This window comes from Nipponia nippon, unplaced genomic scaffold, assembly GCF_047370975.1.
Source record: "Nipponia nippon isolate SJK-2023a ecotype South Korea unplaced genomic scaffold, ASM4737097v1 scaffold_17, whole genome shotgun sequence".
Classification (NCBI taxonomy): Eukaryota; Metazoa; Chordata; class Aves; order Pelecaniformes; family Threskiornithidae; genus Nipponia; species Nipponia nippon.
In genome coordinates, this window is record NW_028262333.1 from 1,842,917 (window position 1) to 1,860,286 (window position 17,370).

General features: G+C 48.7%; 1 protein-coding gene across 1 annotated transcript in view; it reads left to right on the plus strand.

The window, feature by feature from the left end:
• The first annotated feature begins 4,093 nt into the window (after window positions 1–4,093).
• The window catches only part of NSG2 (neuronal vesicle trafficking associated 2), a 38,280-nt gene continuing 25,003 nt past the window's right edge, over window positions 4,094–17,370 (plus strand). Inside the window, exons 1-2 of the mRNA XM_087754087.1 lie at window positions 4,094–4,290; window positions 4,857–5,007. Of these exons, the coding sequence (XP_087610213.1) occupies window positions 4,879–5,007 (129 nt within the window). The 5' untranslated portion in view covers window positions 4,094–4,290; window positions 4,857–4,878. The remainder of the gene's footprint in view (window positions 4,291–4,856; window positions 5,008–17,370) is intronic.

Below are 17,370 nucleotides of genomic sequence, written 5' to 3' on the forward strand. Positions count from 1 at the left end.
AGTTGATTTATATGTTCAGGCTTGAAGTGGGTAGAGGTTGAACTGTTCTGTGACTGACATTTTGTTTACAAGAAGTTGCAGAATTTACAATACAGTGAAATGTTATACCCAAGCCCTATTACAAATATTATGCCTCTTAATGACAACCAATAATCTTCAGTGGAAGCTGATAATGAAAACAGTAATTCTGCTCTGATTTGTTTAACTGGAAATAGAAAATAAGATATCGTGGGAGTCTTATTAAAAGAATAAAAAGAGGCATATATTTTTGTTGACAGAAGAAATATCTTGTTTATTCCTCTGGGGTCTCATGTTGCTCATATTGCTGCTTTGTCTTATTGCCAGTCACCGAGCTGCTCTGTGTGGGTGGAAATGTCAGACTCCCTGTTCTTGCCGTAAGAAAATCTGTACGTTACTCTGATTTCTCGTATTCCATTGGGTTTGCTTTAATGTTGTCCCTAGAGAATGGCCACTTTTAGGATCTTGCTGGCAACTTTAGGCATTTGTTTTTTTCCATAAAGCATCCTGCTACGTAAATTTACTCTGTTTGTGAAAGAAGCGTTTTGCAAAGCGGTCTTTTCGAACTGAAAGGAGGCATACTGACCCTAGGCAGTTACAGGGCCAGACGGGTCTCGTGGAGGAAATGGAAGTTACTGGCTGTAATGCCAGGGCGGGCTTCGAGAGCCCCAGCCTCTCTGCACACCCCCTGCACCACACTGCCAGAATTCTCAGATGGTGCCACTGAAAGACATTGCTTAAAATGTGCTTCTACCCTGAAAAGTCATAAGGTAAAAGCAGCATCTGCTCACTTATCGCAGGTTCTCGCTGCTAGTACTCACAACTAAAAGTCTTCTAGGGAAAGAGCGGATCGAACTGCCAGTGCTCGAGTGCTGGCAACGTTGAGCTGCGTTCTCTGGGTTCTGTGGAATATCTCCAGCAGAGTTTAGTCCTGTTTAGTTATCAGTAGATTTGCAGCTACATGAAAGGTATTTTACAGTGGTAGTGATACACAAGAAGGAATGGGATTCACTTCATCGCCCCTTAGCTATGTTACTCTGAAGAGTATTTGAGTATAACGAACAAAAGTTAATGTATTAAACTCTGCGGGCATCTCAGTGTGTTCAAGTGAGCAGACATGATGAGCAAGCAGATAACCTTATTTGCAACCTTATTTTTCGTTGTGTAACCACACTTTCCATGGGTTTGCACAAGTGATTCTGGAGATTTAACATCAGTGTTTTTGTAAAGAGTTGCTTCAGGCATCTCTTAAGCCAGAGGCTCTGCCTAGGTGTGGCTAAGGTAGTATTTTGGCTAGCAGGGTATTCATTGCGAATGTTGATGTGCATGAAAATGATTTGGTTTTCAGATCACAGAATGCATTTGCAGGCTATGAAAGACATCACTGTGCTTGTCCACAAAGAGCTCTCGCGTCCCTCGGTAATGACCAGATAAAGGTGGAAACTGCAATGCCGTTTCTATGGAGTTACAATGCAATGTTTCCTTTGCATTTTTTAATAATATTTCCTAGTCCTTCGTTGAAAATAGCCATTTTGCTGACAGTGGAGCTAGAGTAGTTCAGATGAGTGCATGCAGTGGAAGATAACTGTAGAGTCTGTGAATCTCTTTGGATCGCTTCAGGTGATGCGATCTGTAACATATTGAAAGTTGGGGAGAGAGTCGCTGCAATTGCGCTTTCTTGCTCGGAGCCTCTGCCGTCGGGGAAGAGGCTGGCAGTCGGGGTTGCTCAGCCTGGAGAAGGCTCAGGGGGCTCAGAGCCAGGCTCCTCGCCGGTGTGCCCAGTGACAGGGCGAGGGACAGCGGGCCCAAACTGAAACACAGGAAATTTCATTTAAACATGAGAAAAACTATTTTACTACGGGGGGTGGCTGAACACTGGACCAGGTTTACCAGAGCATTGGTGGTGTCTCCGTCCTTGGAGCTATTCAAAACCCAAGTGGACATGGCCCTGAGCAACCTGCTCTTGCTGTCCCTGCTTTAGGCAGGGGGGTGGACTGGGTGGTCTCCAGAGGCTCCTGCCAGCCTCACTCATGCTCTACAGGGAAGAAAAAAAATACTCGGATGGGAGCCTGGTCCAGTGCCCCTCTGGGACCAGAGGGCTTCCGCTTGGGATCTGGAGAGCGGGCAATGTCTGGGACCAGGCTGGGCTTCTGTCATCATTTGCAAAGTATGTGCTTTTGGATTTTCTTACAGCCTCCACATTTTGAAGGCCCTAATTATCATCCTGAGCCAAACTATCACAGTGACATTCATCTCTGTGCAGAGCATGAGCAAAGGACTTTGCAGGGTTTGTAACTCGGTATGTGTTTGCACAGGTCCTAGCCCAGATGGGCACCGATGGTTGATTTCTGGTATTACTACAATATTAAATCATTATATGGTAGTAGTTTGATCAATAATCTTTAGTGAGTGTTTTTATGTGCTTCTTCAGACGGGTAGAGCGTTAAGTCCTACGCTTTCCCTTAGCTGTGGGATGCAACCTGCCAGCTTGCTTTGTAGGTATCTGTTCCTGGTCCGGTCTGCAGCAGCCCCGAGCTGCAGTTACAGTGAGAATCTTGTTGAGCCTGGAGCTGAGAGTGCCTCTGCCGGAGGGGAGCCGAGGGGGGTTCTGCTCCTGAGCTTAAGGAATCTTTCCTGACCTTCCTGACTACGAACTCCCGAAACCTTATGAGATGATCAGTTTTTTGCAGATGATTCTGAGAACATCCAAAAGCTACCTGCTGACAATTTTTAACACTCTGAGCAAAAGTTATTCAAAGTTAAGTTTTATATATGGCAGAACCTTATTCTTAAAAACAGAAAAACTCTCTTGGATAAAATTTTCTGTAGAAGTTTGGCCTTATGCAGAAGCATCATACAGAAAATTCCAAGGCAAGCATTAAAAACTGGCGGAGCTACCAGAAACAAGCCCTTTGATGGCGCATGTAAGGTGGGAATAGCAGAGGCAGTTTTAGCTGTCCCAACTCTACCGACTGCTGCTCGGTACTTCTCGCTCCAGACGTTGAACTGCCGGACTGTGAACACGCTCATACCGATGCATTAAGCGCTTTCACTGGCTCTGCCAAAGCATGGCTTTAAATTAATTTTCACAAGTGAGTTCTAAAAGGCTTTATTATGGAAACAGTTCACGCCTTTGGGGAGTATATTTAGGTCTTGCAAAAGATGCCAAGTTGCAGGCTCTGGAGGCAAATTCTATATTTATAAACAAATCAGGCTAAAGCCATCCCAAAGCATCCGCTGTCTCCAAGCAAAGCGCTTCGGCCTCATCCTGCCGGGCTGCTGATTGCAGGGACGCTGGCGGGCGGGAGTGTGTCCGCTGGCGGGCCAGCCTGGCACTTTGTGGCGGTACCTCCAGTGGCGGCCTGTCACCAGGCCGGCTTCTGGACTCGGGAGGGGAGCCCCGTACGAGGCTGAGCAGGGCCAGCAGCTCCCTCCTGTCTGGCTGCTCTGGCCTTTGAGCGAGCACCCAGGAGCAGCCATCGCCCTGGTGCAACGCCCTGCTGAGGGGCCCAGTGCTCCGCAATGCGTGCCAAAGCGGGGACGGGGTGCAGCAGCACCCGTCCCGTCTCCTTGCAGCACCAAACCACCCTGGGGCCCTTTGCAGCACCGTGCCCTCTCTGTGACGGCGTTTGCTCCCGTGCTGCGGGAGCGTCACAGCTCGCTCGTGGCCCTCTCTGACCTTCATGCAGCTGTGTGTGTGTGTGTGTGTGTGTGTGCAGGACGCGTTCCCGTGTGTGCAGGACGCGTTCCTGTGCATGCAGGATGCGTTCCCGTGCACCCAGGACACGCTCCCGTGCATGCAGGACGCGTCCCCGTGCATGCAGGACGCGTTCCTGTGCATGGAGGACGCGCTCCCGTGCACGCAGGACGCGTCCCGCGGCGCAGCCCCGCTCCGCCCCACGCCCCCCGTGTCCGTGCCCGTGCCCGCGGCCCCGCGCGCGGCCTGCAGGGGGCGCCAGCGCCCGCTGGGGCGCGCGGCCGTGCGCGGCGGGGACGCCAGGGGGTGCCCGAGGCCGCGCGCGGCGGGCGGGCGGGCGGGGGCCGGGGGGGGGGGAGCCGCCGCCCGCGCCCGCCCTCAGTCGCGCTTGCGGAGCCGCAGCCGAGCGCAGGGCGCAGCGCTGTCCCTTCAGCACCGCGGCCCCCGCCCGCCCCGCCGCCGCCGGCGCCCGTTAACGGAGCCCTTCCTGTCCGCCCGCGCCCCCTCCGCCTTCCCCCGGCCCCCCCCGCCGCAGCGCCCGGGCCGAGCCGCCGCCGGTGACCGCGTGGTTTGCAGTAAGTAGGGGCTGGGGGGCGGCGGGGGTGCCCGCACCCCCCTCCTCGGCATCCCCCCTCCTCGGCATCCCCCCTCCTCGGCATCCCCCCCTCGGCGCGACCCCCGGGAGCAGGGGACCCCCGAGCCCCCCAGGGTGTGGGGGTGCCAGGGCGGGCTTCTGTGCCCTCAAGGGGGCTGCAAAAAATTGGGGGGGGGGGGGGGCAAAAGGACCCCGGGGCCGGGCCGCCGGCGGGAGGTGCGCCCCGTCCCCGTCAACGCTGGCGGTGGTTTCGGTGGCGGCAGCAGCCCCGATGGGTGACGCCGTTGGCAGCGGCGGCGGCGCGTTGGGAGCAGCCGCGCTTGGGCTCCCGGCGGGGGGTTTTAGGGGGTGTTTGTGGGGTGTCTGCGTACGGCAGGGCAAAACGCGGGTCTGCAGCCAAGTCGTGGCACGGCGGGCGGCGTGTCTGGAAACCCAGGCGTAAAATTTGCCCGGGTAGCCGATACGCAAAGTCGAACCCAGCCGGGTAGGGCAGAAATCCTCCCCTTCCCGCTGCCCGAGTGACACTGATCATCTTGCTGGTTTTAGGTCTGGAAAGCAAGGTCCAAGAATGGTGAAGCTGGGGAGTAATTTGAACGACAAGAACAACAAACAACCATCCAGTGAAGATGGTTTTCAAACAGTTCCTTTGATCACACCTTTGGAAGTAAATCACCTGCAGTTCCCGGCTCCGGAAAAGGTAAAACAAAACCAAACGGTGCTCCTGCATGATTACACACACGAACGCGCCCCTTGGGCTTCACTGCCTCGGCGACTTATTGGTTTCTGATGATATGAACTGTGGCATGGTGTTTATTCAATAAATAAAAGGGGTTATCTTTTGTAGTGTGTTTATCTGTTTTAACGTGGCAAATGAGCATGCAACTGTCCCCCAACTCCTTCCCTCCTCAAAAAAGCCCCAGATATTCCTTCATAAATACAACTGAAAGGGCTTACTGTGTTTCCTTTGCAAGTGCTGGAGAAATTGAGGAGCAGTTTACAGTGCGTTATTATCAGTAAGATTAATTGCCTGCATTGAGACTAATGTGATAACTCTTCCGAAATGAGCAGCTATTTTAATTATCTTGGTTAAGGTTTGTTTTCTTCTCCATGGCTTTGCGAAGCTTATTTGGGCATTCAGGAGGCTGATTTGTCTGACGAGAGCGGCTGAGTTCCCCCATGCACGGGCTGGTGATGGAGCAATCCAGGGGTTCGTTTTCCCGATTGGCTCCAGCCAGGGGACAGCTTTCTCCCCTGCCCACTCAACACTCGCAGAACTGAATGCAGCACTAAAATGTCCAGAAACGTGCGTCGGCGATTGGCTGTGCTTTGGTGGTTGGGGTTTTTCAGATGCAGTATGTACTAGGAAATCTTTTGTCTGTATCGATGCGGTGACGATGCATGTCAATATAACCTGGTGAGGACATGATGAGACCATAAAAATCCGTATGCCCCAACAGTCCTTATGAAAACAAAGCCTGTCTGCAACGTAGTTCCCAGATACCACAGAGATGGAGCCAACTCACCCGAAAGTACAGACAGAATGATTAGCTCTCACGGGATAATGGAATAGCAGTAAAATTAACGCTGATGATTATTGAACATATATCCTGTTTTTACTGTAGTACAAAATGAATTTTCTCTGAATACATTAGGAGAACGTGATGATGGTTGTGATAAAACTGCCTAGATAGACAAGCTATGTTTATTTTATGATAGAGCTGAGCCCACTGCCTTGACATCCTGGGAACCAGAGCCGTGCCAGACAAAGGAGCTGGTTTCGTTCTCCGTGTGCCTCATGGCAATCAGGAGCAACTTCTCTGCACTCAGGAGAGTTACACTTCCATGAACCATTGCGAATGAGAGACTAAACCGGCCCTTATCTATGACTCTGATAAATAAGATTAAGGAAAATAATTCAGGCAAAGCAGCACGATTTATCATAAATGTCTGAAAAGTTCAGAGGAAACTATAGATGTGTAAAAGTAGCTCATTTGCTGCTAGCACAAACGGCTCATTGAGATCACGCAGCGTCACACGACGTGAAATTTAAATGACTCATGTATCAGGTGAGACATGGGTAACCCAACAAAAATCCTTTCAAGCTAATAAAGTGGTAATGAGTCTTCTCACGACCACCACGTTCCAATTGCCTGTTGGTGAACAAACACCGGAGTGTATCGGTCTGGTGTGATTCCTTGCTGATTTTTCTGTTTAAACATGCCCACATCAATAATTCACATGTTGTTAGGTTACATTACCTTCATTAGCATACATTACTGTCAATGCATCTACTGACATCCATATTTTTCTTTGCTGGAAGAGTGGGATGTAGCTCCAAGAGCGCTAAGCATGATTCAGAACTCATTAGAGTCAACGGTATTGATTTCTGCAGGCTGTGGTTCAGCGCCTGTGTGCAGTAGGCCTGGTGTTAACGGCGACTGGAGATCCATTTGCAAGAAGGAGAGGTTATTTATGATAAAAGCAAAATAATTCACAATATCTGTTTCCTTTGCTCTTTGGAGAACAGATTCTGTTGGGGTGAGCTCACCCTAGGGCAGAGGGTCTGTTTAAAGACCTGCTAATAAGGAGCTGAGCCTGAGGTGAAAACCTTGGGCAAAGGTTAAGTGATAGGGGGAAATTTCAGCTTTGTACTTAGGAAAGCAAAGCCGCTACTGAATTCAGTCAGAGTGTGAGCCTGAGGAAGAGCAGACGTGGATTTCAGCTCTTTCAGAGCGTATTCTTGTTTGGACTTGCCTTGCAGTCAGGAGGCAGGGTGAAAAAAAAAAACAACCAAACTAGAAACGATTTGACTTTTTTTTCTATCTATTCCTAAAACCTGCCAGCAGTTGATTTTTAGCTTGGGAGAGTGAGAACATAAGCCAAGGCGCTTTCTGTGCCTCTTGCATGGGATGCCGCATAAATGACCGGGGCCACGTCAGGTTTGGTGCTGGGGTCTGCGTGCGATAGCGCGGAAGGGCTTTGCTCTCTCCTGTTCTTGCCTGCCAAGCCATGGCTGCTCCCTTGGAAGCACAAGGAGGCAACGGTCCCGGCCCTGCTCCCTGCCTGCCCCTCACCAGCAGCCGAGCCCATCGCCCTTGCCTCTGCGACCAAGAGCTGGTGCGCCCTGGCGTTTTCCTGTACGTGAAATATTAAAAAAAAAAAAGGAAAAAATCCCCTGCTAAATACTCCCATTTCTGGGCTTCTCTTCACCATTAGAGGGTCTCATCATTTCAGACAATGTGAGCTCTCAACCTGGATCCAACCGTGGGTCTGGGGCACTCCAGGGTGCCTCAAAACCAGAGCAAGGAGGCTTGAGGGCAGCTCGGGGCTGTGTCCTTGCTCTAGCTTCACTCTGGTAGAGGAGGAGTGGTACAGGCTCTGGCTAGCCGTCCAAGAGCGTGCTGGGTCTGTGCGGGGCAGCCCAACTGCTCTCCTCACCAGCGTGCAATAATGCCTTCACCTGGTGTGCGCCTATCGCACGGCAAAGGTTTGCAAGCTCTGTTAAGTTATAGGCTTTTTCTGGTGGAGTCTTAGACACCTGCGTGCCAGTTGGAGAAAACCAAACCTGTTGTTGGTCAGAACACTGACGTTTGCAGATCCTTAAAAGCACCCCACAGTGCCTATGGAATCTATGGACTGAAAATAAGGGCTTAAGGGCTTGAAATACGTGATTTTTCTTCATTTTAAGGATATTTTTGTAACTGGATCACTTGAGAGTCACTCAAAGTGACTCTTGGCATTAACCTCTGTAGGTGTTTCACCATAGCTTCATCTCTTTCAAAGTGTTTTCTGTGTCTGGCTCCCCTTTCTGAGAAAGGATGCAGAGAAAGAATACAAAAATGAGGCTTTTGCTCATGTGATGTAACCCCTGAAGCCCATCTCTTTGCAGATGGTTCCTTGGTTATAAGAAATCACGTGGGGGCGTGATGGGGGAAACACTTTGCTAAAGGTATGCTTAAACTTGCTGGCTCTCCTTTTGGGGATGCGTTCCTTGCAAGCTTGTTTTCTGAAGCGCTGGGAGCTTAGCAGCTCCCTCTGACTTCCACCTTGATGCTGTTGGAAAAATCCAGGCAAGAATTCAGGAGGCTTGAATTTGGCAACCTTTTATTTTTTTATTAAATTATTGGCCACTGGACTGACTATTTCTTTTTCCACCAAACGAGGATGTCTCCTCCCAAGGCTCGCGCTATTCCCCCTGCAGCATCAGCAGTCTCGTTGTTCTGTCAGCGGTTGTATGGCTGCAAGGGGAGAAACGGACCCGGGACAGTAATTTCTCCCCTAGGGTGCCAAGCCTGCTGTGTATTTGTATTTACTGTCTTCAAGCATTTTCCTCACCCCCTGTTCTCTTGCTGGGGCAGCATTTGCAGAAGGCAGAGACAGATGCTCTTAAATCGTTTTTGCGTGGCCTTTTTGCTGAAGTCCATCCATGTACCAGGAATAATAGCCATCACCGGTGACAAGCCCTTGAGCTGGCTTTTTATGTCTCTGAATTTAATTTCTTCTTATTCAAAAAGCAAAAAAAAAAAGTCGTCGTCTTTCTTTCAGGACCAAAGGGGAAAAGGCTAGCTGTTCACTTGTTTTCCTAGGCGTAGACACAGTGCTTCGGCTGTAATTGTTATGTGTCTCTGCAATGATCCTGCTGAAAGATATGCAGCTTTTCAGGGACCATACTGTTTCACTGAAATTTTAAATGAGACCAACAACTGGGGACCCCTTGGTCTCATAGGCTCGCTTCAGTATAATCCAGCAGGAAATGCCTCTGTTCTGGCAGTAAAAATCCTAATTTTACATAACACAAAAGTGCATGAAAGCTATTGTCAGGGCTGAAAAAAACATCCGGCATCTCTTTTGTGGGGAAAGCTGCAGAAGGCTTATCATGTGGTCCATTGTTCTTTATTTTGAATGCATCTGGAGGCTTGAGAAATAATTTCTCTGGTGACAAATTCCTGCCATCCAACCCAAGAAAGAAAAAAGTAGATGTAACTGCTCTCTTCAAATGCTTTTCCCATCCCGTGCTCCTGCCTCTCGCCCTCCCTGGCCGCCCCCTCTCTGAGGGGCCGAGACCATGCGTCTACACAGAGTCATCAAGAGTTCCTGAAAATCAGGAGGGTCCCTTGTGTTCACAGCCAGTCCCTGTTGGCTTAACAGAAAATAATGTTTTGTCCTGGCCAGCTGAGCAGGCATAATTAACAGTCCGCTGGATGAGTGCTTTTGTACCTAGGGGACTACTTGCAGCTCTGTCCTGACACACCGATGTCGGTCTGCCCGCTGCGAAGCCCAGCAGTTCTAGCCAGCCGAAGGCACGTGCCGTCAGGGCAGCGGGGAGCTGGTTTCAGGGTGCTGCTACCCGTGGTGGGGCCGACGGCGGCTCAGCCTTCCCTGCTGCTGCCCGGGAGGGCTCCTGACGCCGCCGGGGCCAGGGCTGCTCCTGCTCACGCTGCTGGTGAGCTGGGTGCGATGGGGCAAGCGGCAAAAGGAGAGATGGGGCAGGGCTAGGGGGATGCAAAGGGAAAGAAAGTGTGAATAAAAGAAAGGAAGGGAATAAAAAGAGAGCATTGGAAATATGAAGGAATGGGCAGGCTGTCTTGCCTTTCCCCACTTCGCCACTCTGCTTGATCCCCACAAATGCCAAAGTCTGAGCCTTCCTCTCCTGTGGCATTTGTCCCCCTTCTGCACTGTGCAAATCCATTTGTCCTCTAAACGTGTATCTGAATGTAAACACTGCCTCTGCTCATTAAGCTGCAATAAATATTTGCAGCAACACTCACTCTGGCAGGGCAGTGTTTCGGGGGTAACCTTTCTGATTTTGTTTGCATGTCTTGGACAGCCCTACCTGAGGTCCTTGGCAGGTCGTGCTCCTCCTGTTTGGCTACAGCCGCTGTCGGGCTGCCCTTCCCCTGCAGCACGCCGAACCCCTCGGTGCGCGGGCGAGCCGCTGACGGCAGGGCTGTGCTGCAATCCAAGCGTGTGCTCGCAGCCTTCGCAGGCAGCCGGGGTAGCGTTCGGCCGCCTCGCTTGCATACAGATAATGCGTTGCTGCTGCAGCTCTTGAGTGTGCAAAGTCTCAGGATTTGTGGAGCCTGTGCAGAAATTTCTCTCCTTAAGTGCACTGCTATCGGTGTCTGAATTAGGTTGTTTAAAGCTAGCTCATGTCTGGTTTTGTGAGCTCCATTGCCTCTCGTAAACCCAGTTATGGCTGCACTGCAATTCCTAGAGCTGCGTTCTGCAGAAACAGCAGAAACGGACGCAGGAAAAGCGTGGCAGGGCATGGATGGTGGGCTAAGCCTGTTGCAGTCCATTCTTTCATCTAAAATGAAAGCGCATTGCTGTAGGTGGAAGTTATTTCAGCAAGACTGTGAAGTGAAACCTGCATACCAGTTACTTACTGGTCTGGAAAGGAAGACTGGGCAGGATTCTTGACTAGTGTAAATCAGCGTAGTTTAGATGAAATCAATGGAGCTCTGCTAATTTACCCTGGCCAATTTACCATCACTATAGCTGAGTGATTGATTCTTTTGTCTGCTTTGCTGTACCCTCTCCTGGCTGAACCTACTGAAATCAATTTTTGTCACCCCTTCGCAGCCTCCTGTGGGTTCCCGATGGTTATGGTCACCTAGGGGTTTGTAGGGAGACTTAGCTGAATAATTTCCAAGCTCCCTTTGTGCTCGTGAGCTATCCCTCTCCCTGCTCGGCTGCTGTCAGCTCCCAATGCAGCCTTTGCATTCTGTGCTGCCTTTCATCGGTGATGCCAGGGCTGATTACTTTTGCTGTCTTTGTCCTTTTGTGATGTTCCTTATGCCTGGAATATCCTCCTGGCACTGTTTCAGGAGACCACTTTTTTCTACCACCCTCTGTGAAACTCATTTCCAGCACAACATCCATTAGATGAGCTGATACAGGAAAAAAAAAGCAGAGTGTTTCAACTGACTGTGGCTTTCTCCGTTGACTATGGATTTGATCCCCAGGCATCCTTTTTTTTTTAACCTTCTTTTTGCTGCTTGATATTTCAGGCATTCCACGTATTCAAGTAGTGACTAGGATGCCATGGGGACTGCCATTACATACATCCCAAATGCCAGTTTTAATACTGATCTCTGGGAAGTCTGCCTGCTGCGATACGTTCATCCTGTAGATTTGGAAGCACAGCTGTCTCTCCCATGGGATGGGACATCATAGTCATAACTATTTGGGAAAGCTTTTAAAGACCTAATTGTCTAAAAATCTGGGAATTTGCAGCGTGGTGATGGCCAGGTAGTCTCAGAGTACTCGTCCCTCCGGTCCAACATGGCCTGTTTCTAGCAGCAGCCAGTGCAAGAGTCAGAGGAGGTACAGGAGACGCTGCAGTAGGCATGGAGCAGCTCATGGCTATGAATGTTTCATCCTAAGCCTGCAAAGGAAGAGATTGTTTTAAGCCCTGAAACATGATTTTTCCATCTCTTTTCCTATACTCTTTTACTGTTAAGTATTTTAACTTCAGCTACTGTTGGCAACGTGCACATCTCATTTGCTCTTTGAGGCTGGCTGTGTGTGAGGATTAGAGCTTGGTGGTCGCTGGAGAATTTTGTGTGCGAGCGGTGAGTGTTAGCCATCCCGTGGCTTGTAGCACAAAGCATAGGAACCGCCTCAGTCACGGCGGGTTTAGTGCCGAGACCGGGGGTCACCGTTTGGCTGTCATCAGTCACCTGGACAGTATGCTACAGCTGGAACGCGGTCTAAGGTCATTCTCAGCTATCGATGCTCAGCTGATTAATGAAGGCAAAGGAAACCACGATGGCAGTGCCAGCGATAAGTTTGTATTTTCTGTTCTCTCTCTGCAAGGACTGAAGAAAGGCACAGCTTTGGAAGTCAGGAGTCTCATCTTCATTTCAAAGTGAGCATGACTAATCCCCATGGAAACTGATGGGTGTGTTACAACCACTTGGTGGGACTACGAAGTCCAGCTTTGAGCCTGGAGGAAAACTTTCTCCTTGGTAGGAGAAACACATTTGTTTATCTCTTCTGTCAATCTGAAAGCCACTCTGAGTGAGAGACTCTTCATTATTAATAATCCCGGGAAGTAGTATTTTAAATTTTTATCGTTTGCACTTTGCAGCACCTGAACCACAATATATTACATGCACCGTGGCAGTGAAGTGGGAATTACAGCAGGGCTGCATGTCCTTTTCCGAATGAATAATTTAAAGTTTTCACAATGCCAGTTATGTTAAATATTATTACTCATTTCTTCAGGGAAAACCATAGAGCTCAAACGCAAATATGAAGTGGCAATAAATGATGTTACTTTTAGCCAGTCTGAGACAAGACTCAGAATTCATATCAGTTCATTTTCTGAAACACTTACTTCATCCCATTGCAGGAAAATTCTTCTTAAGGCTCCATGCTTAATGTGATATTTTTCCATTTGTCACATTTCACGTCTACTCTGCTCCTTCCTCCTGAAAGCAAATGCTTTTAATATAGCCCACTTGGTTAGAAGCTTGATTTCTTTTTTCCTCCAGCATCCCAAATCTCTAGGTTTCCCAGCACTCTCCTACTGTTTACTTTCTCAAGGTTGTCGATGATGGATTTCCTGCTGGTGCACACAGACTCTCATCTGTTGTTTCTCACCTCGGCACACCTATAATTTTCCAAAGCATCGCTACAGAGAAGATGCCTGGTCCTGCATTCATTAAAGCCCAGGCAAGGTTTCCTATTGATTCCAGTGGTGTCACTAGCATTAAGCCTAGAATAATAAGTGCATTTAGGTTTAGGACTCAATAAATGTACTAGCAAACAACATCATTAGAAAAATCTTGCTTGTGTGGAGCAGCATGCTAGATATGGCTTGTTGCCCTGTTGTGTTTGGGTTTTTATAACTTTTACAGGCCGTTCTCTATAGTCTGCTTCTGCAGAAAAGCTTTTGAGGGACTGGAATGAGGAACCAGAAGATGCAAGAAAGAGAACAGAAAGTAAAAACCTTTCAAGACGTGGAGAGTGTTATCACACCTGCTGACCGAGGATGGTTGAGGACAACAGATCTGCAGCGAGCTGCCATTTTCCATAGGGCATCTGAGCGCTGACCCCCCCAGCCATACCCCTTGCTAGCCCCTAACCCCCAAGTGTTATATTTAGATGGAGAATGTGCTGGAGCTGCTGGTACCACTCAGTTAATGAAAACCTGAGAAAACCCGGTGCGCTGTAAGTAGCAGCGAACCGTGGTCTGTCTTCGAGTCAGCCACCAGTTGCTGGTGTGACTCAGCACATTACTAAGCTGCTTTTTTTTTCTCTTTTTTTTCCTACTCCTCCATCAGGAATATGGGGATACTGGGGCCATGCTGGTATGTAAAGCGCTTTGAGCGGTCTTGCTGAGGAATGCCCCAGGAGCCCTGAGCATCGCCATTCTAACCGGCTGTGGGAAGGTGACCGAAGCCAGCTTCAGCTCTGATCTGGCCAAAGCACTTAAATGCACGCTTAACTTTAAAAATCTGCCTAATCCTGCTGATGTTAATAGGACTACTTGCATGCTTAAATGCTTCGCTGAATTGGAAGTTAATGAGTTCAAATGCTAGATAAACTTAGTTTTGGAGGAAGCTGCAAGGACTGGCAGTGTGGACTCCCGTAATTAGACGTGTCTTTTTTGCTGCTCTGGGGAAGCCCTTTTCTCTTTTCTGGTATTCTTACAATCAGTCTGCAAACTTCAGCTAGGAAGCAACTTTCAAAGAATGGTTTTATTTTGGATGTAAAATGAAGAAAGTCCCAGGTAATTTAATTGTGTCCCCTTTATTGCATCTGTCATGAACAGCACAGTCTCTCTGCCGTTTAAAGGTGGAGGGTCTCTGGGGAATAGTGTGAAAACTTTAAGAACAGGTTAGAGCAGCAACACAATTTGCAGGGAGCTGCCCTGAGCTGGTATTCTTCTAGGCTCCATCCACAGTCCTGGCTTTAAAGTGCTATAGATGGGCTGGAGTGAGCTGGCAGGGAGGCTGCTCTCCTCGGGGGACGATCACAACGCACAAAGTGAGGCACAGGCATAAACCGGTGCTGGATCAGGGCCTAGGTAATGAAACACAAAGGCTGACAAGTCTCCAAAAAAGTTCAAAGGGTGTTTATCTGGCAATTGCAAAGGCTCAGACAATCCAAAAAGCTGATGGGACTGTTTTTGCTTTTTAATATTCATTTGCAGGTGTGCAGGTTGCTTCAGGAGATTATGATTATGATTATTATTATTATATATAAATATATAATTAATAACAACAACAACAATAATAATAATAATAATTCTCTGCCCCAGTAAGCTCACAGTTAGGGATGCCAACCTAAACCAGGCAGACCCTTGTCACCAGGAGGAGCAGGAGTTAAGACAAGCCTTAGGGAGCAGGAGGAGGTGGGAGCTCCAGGAGGCAAGCCCAGAGAATGGCTGAATGGCGTTGCTGCAGCGGGGGTGGCGAGGGGCTAATGGGCCTTTTTGGGAGTACTCAAGAGACTACGCATCCATTTAAGCACTGGCTTGATTGTGTGCATTTATTGTCCGTACGCATGAGGCCAGAGCACAACCAAGCAGCGCTGCCAGCTCTGGAAGTTACCCCGTACAGGAGTTTATTTCCACCGTAACAGCATTGCAGACAAGGGCATGAGGGGACGGGCGTTTCTTTCACTTCAGTTTGCTTTGAATTGCAACCTACACAGGACCCCAAGTTTATACTCCCTTTCACTGGTTTCAATCACGAATAACTCTACTGAAGTCAGCAAAGCTGCAAACTGGACAAGAGGAGGGAATGGGGATCACTTGCTGTGGTTTGTAACGAAGGCCAGTAGCTCTCCCAGGAGCCTGTCGTGGTGTGAGAGGAATGTACCTGGCTTCACTGGAACAGCGGGGTCCTGGGCTCCGATGGCACCGCTCTGGGGCAGCTGGTGAGGAATGAGTGCTGAGCATTGCGCTGGATTTTATTACTGTACATCCAACAGCAATTTGGTTAGAATTGCCGGAAGACTTTACTGCCAGGATTTTTTTCTCGGTGACAAAATGAAAAGGTGAAAAAGGAGTGATGGCAGGGACGGGGGAAGGCAAATCTTCTTTCCCACGCAACCCGAATCAGAAAACTGGAAAATGAAAACAGAACAATCAACCGAAATAGCAAAAACCAATAATACTAAAAATATAGAAAAAAATCTTTATAAGATTAATTATTCCTTTTCTAAATTTGCACATAGATTAATACTTGGTGCTTTAGAAAAGTTCTTTTGGGTTTTGACTAGCTCTCATTTAGACTTGTTTCAGAGCCTTGTTTCTCGCAACTGATGCATGCAAGGGAGGCTGTCGGCGTAGGAAATGCTCCGCTAAAAACTGGGGTGTGTGTGTGTGTATTTGTGTACCATCACCTGGCGGCGTGCGCTGTCTCTGGGGGTGCCGGGGTGGCCCTGGCTGGGGTGGTCTCGCGGGTGCAGGAGGCTCAGGGAGCGTGCTGAGCACAGCGCCATTTCCAGAAGCCTTTGCGTGGGCTTCCTGACGGCAGCTTGTTGGGTGGAGGGGGGGTGACTGGTGCTGCAAAAGTGGGATCCGTGCTCAGCCTTATTTATTTAGGCTGTAGGCGACTGAACAAGAGGCAGCTCTTTTCTTCGAAATGTGCACCCCGTGCCCTCAGCAGAATTGCATTTTTATTGTTACTGCCACAATATTGAATGCTACCCCCGCACTACGGGTTTTCAGTTTTCTGTTCGTCCTTTGTCATTTTATTTCTGTGCCCTCCTTTAAAGGGGAGACCTTACTGACTGCTCTGCCTTTCTTCTGCTGAGTAATTCCGCCAGGTGTCTGACAAAGATACTTCTGGAGAGCAGATATTTAGCTTCTGCAATGCCAAAAGGCATTTAGCAAAGGTACTTCTTACCTCCTCTACTAAAGCTTTCTGATACCTCCGCACGTTTCTCTGCAAACCACTGACCAGCAGGATGGCTGTGGCTCTGCGCACACGCACATTTCGCTGCTGGCACAGTCAGCAAATTGGGTTTCAAGTGGCTTCTGGTCTGGCTGGGGACTGAGCTTACTTATTCATAGACGTGCTAGACATTGCTACTGGACTTGAATCTGATGCCTTGTGAAGGGCTGCATGGGTTTATTTTCAGTCTCGTGTATCCCTGTAGGCAGCATAATTCAAACTTTCCTATGTATAGGAGGTATTGGTTGAATGCAATGACAGTTAAAAAATTCCTGTAAGAAAACTGGCATTAATGACAAAGAGTGGAAGAAAATGTAAATTATATGTAGAAACCAGTAAGGCTTCTAATTTTTTTTTCTTATATTCTGGCTTCATTTGTGGAAAAGCCCTCATAGCTGTTTAAAGATTTTGTCTGAAACTAAGATTTCTATCAAGCAGGAAACATGAATTTGGGAGAAGTGGGTATTGTGGCTGGTAGGTTTGAAAGCAGAATGAGTGCTATTTCTGACGGCTGGTTGGCAGCGTTGATGGCTGCCGTGCTGTCATTTACTGTCCTGGGTTTGCAGGAGGCCAGCGAGGAGGCTGGCAAGGCCAGCTTCATGGAGGCCCGCGTGCCCTTGCCTCCTCTGGAGCCAGAAAGGAGCTTACTGCCTGTGCGTAACTCCGAGCTGACCCGGGCCAGCTCGTCCTGGCTGGGGAGGGAGCTTTGTTTATTTGGGCCACAGGGTGCTGGGCTGCACTTCAGAGCACAGGGGGTTCGGTTCGATAGTAAGTCCGTAGAAGGGTTAGGGTTCATCCCAATTGCCCATCATCTGTGTTGTTTCATCAGAAATCCTGAGTTCCAAAATGCTAATACAAATATATTTGGGTGGCTTTTTGTCCTCTCTTCTTCCCAAGTCTTAATGTTGCAAATGCTACTGTAATAAATATTATTGAAAGGGATTCACTGAAGGATGTAAATATTCATCAGTCTTTAATGATTTGCATTTGAATCCAGAAAATTGGCTTATGGCTCCATGCTGATTTTCTCTCACTCTGATTTTCACTTGGCATTAAGTGCAGGAGGATTAAATACCTGGGGTTTTCTCTGGTCCAAACCAGACTTTGCTATCTTCATTTGGAAATAAGTTCTTCATTAGCTGGTAACT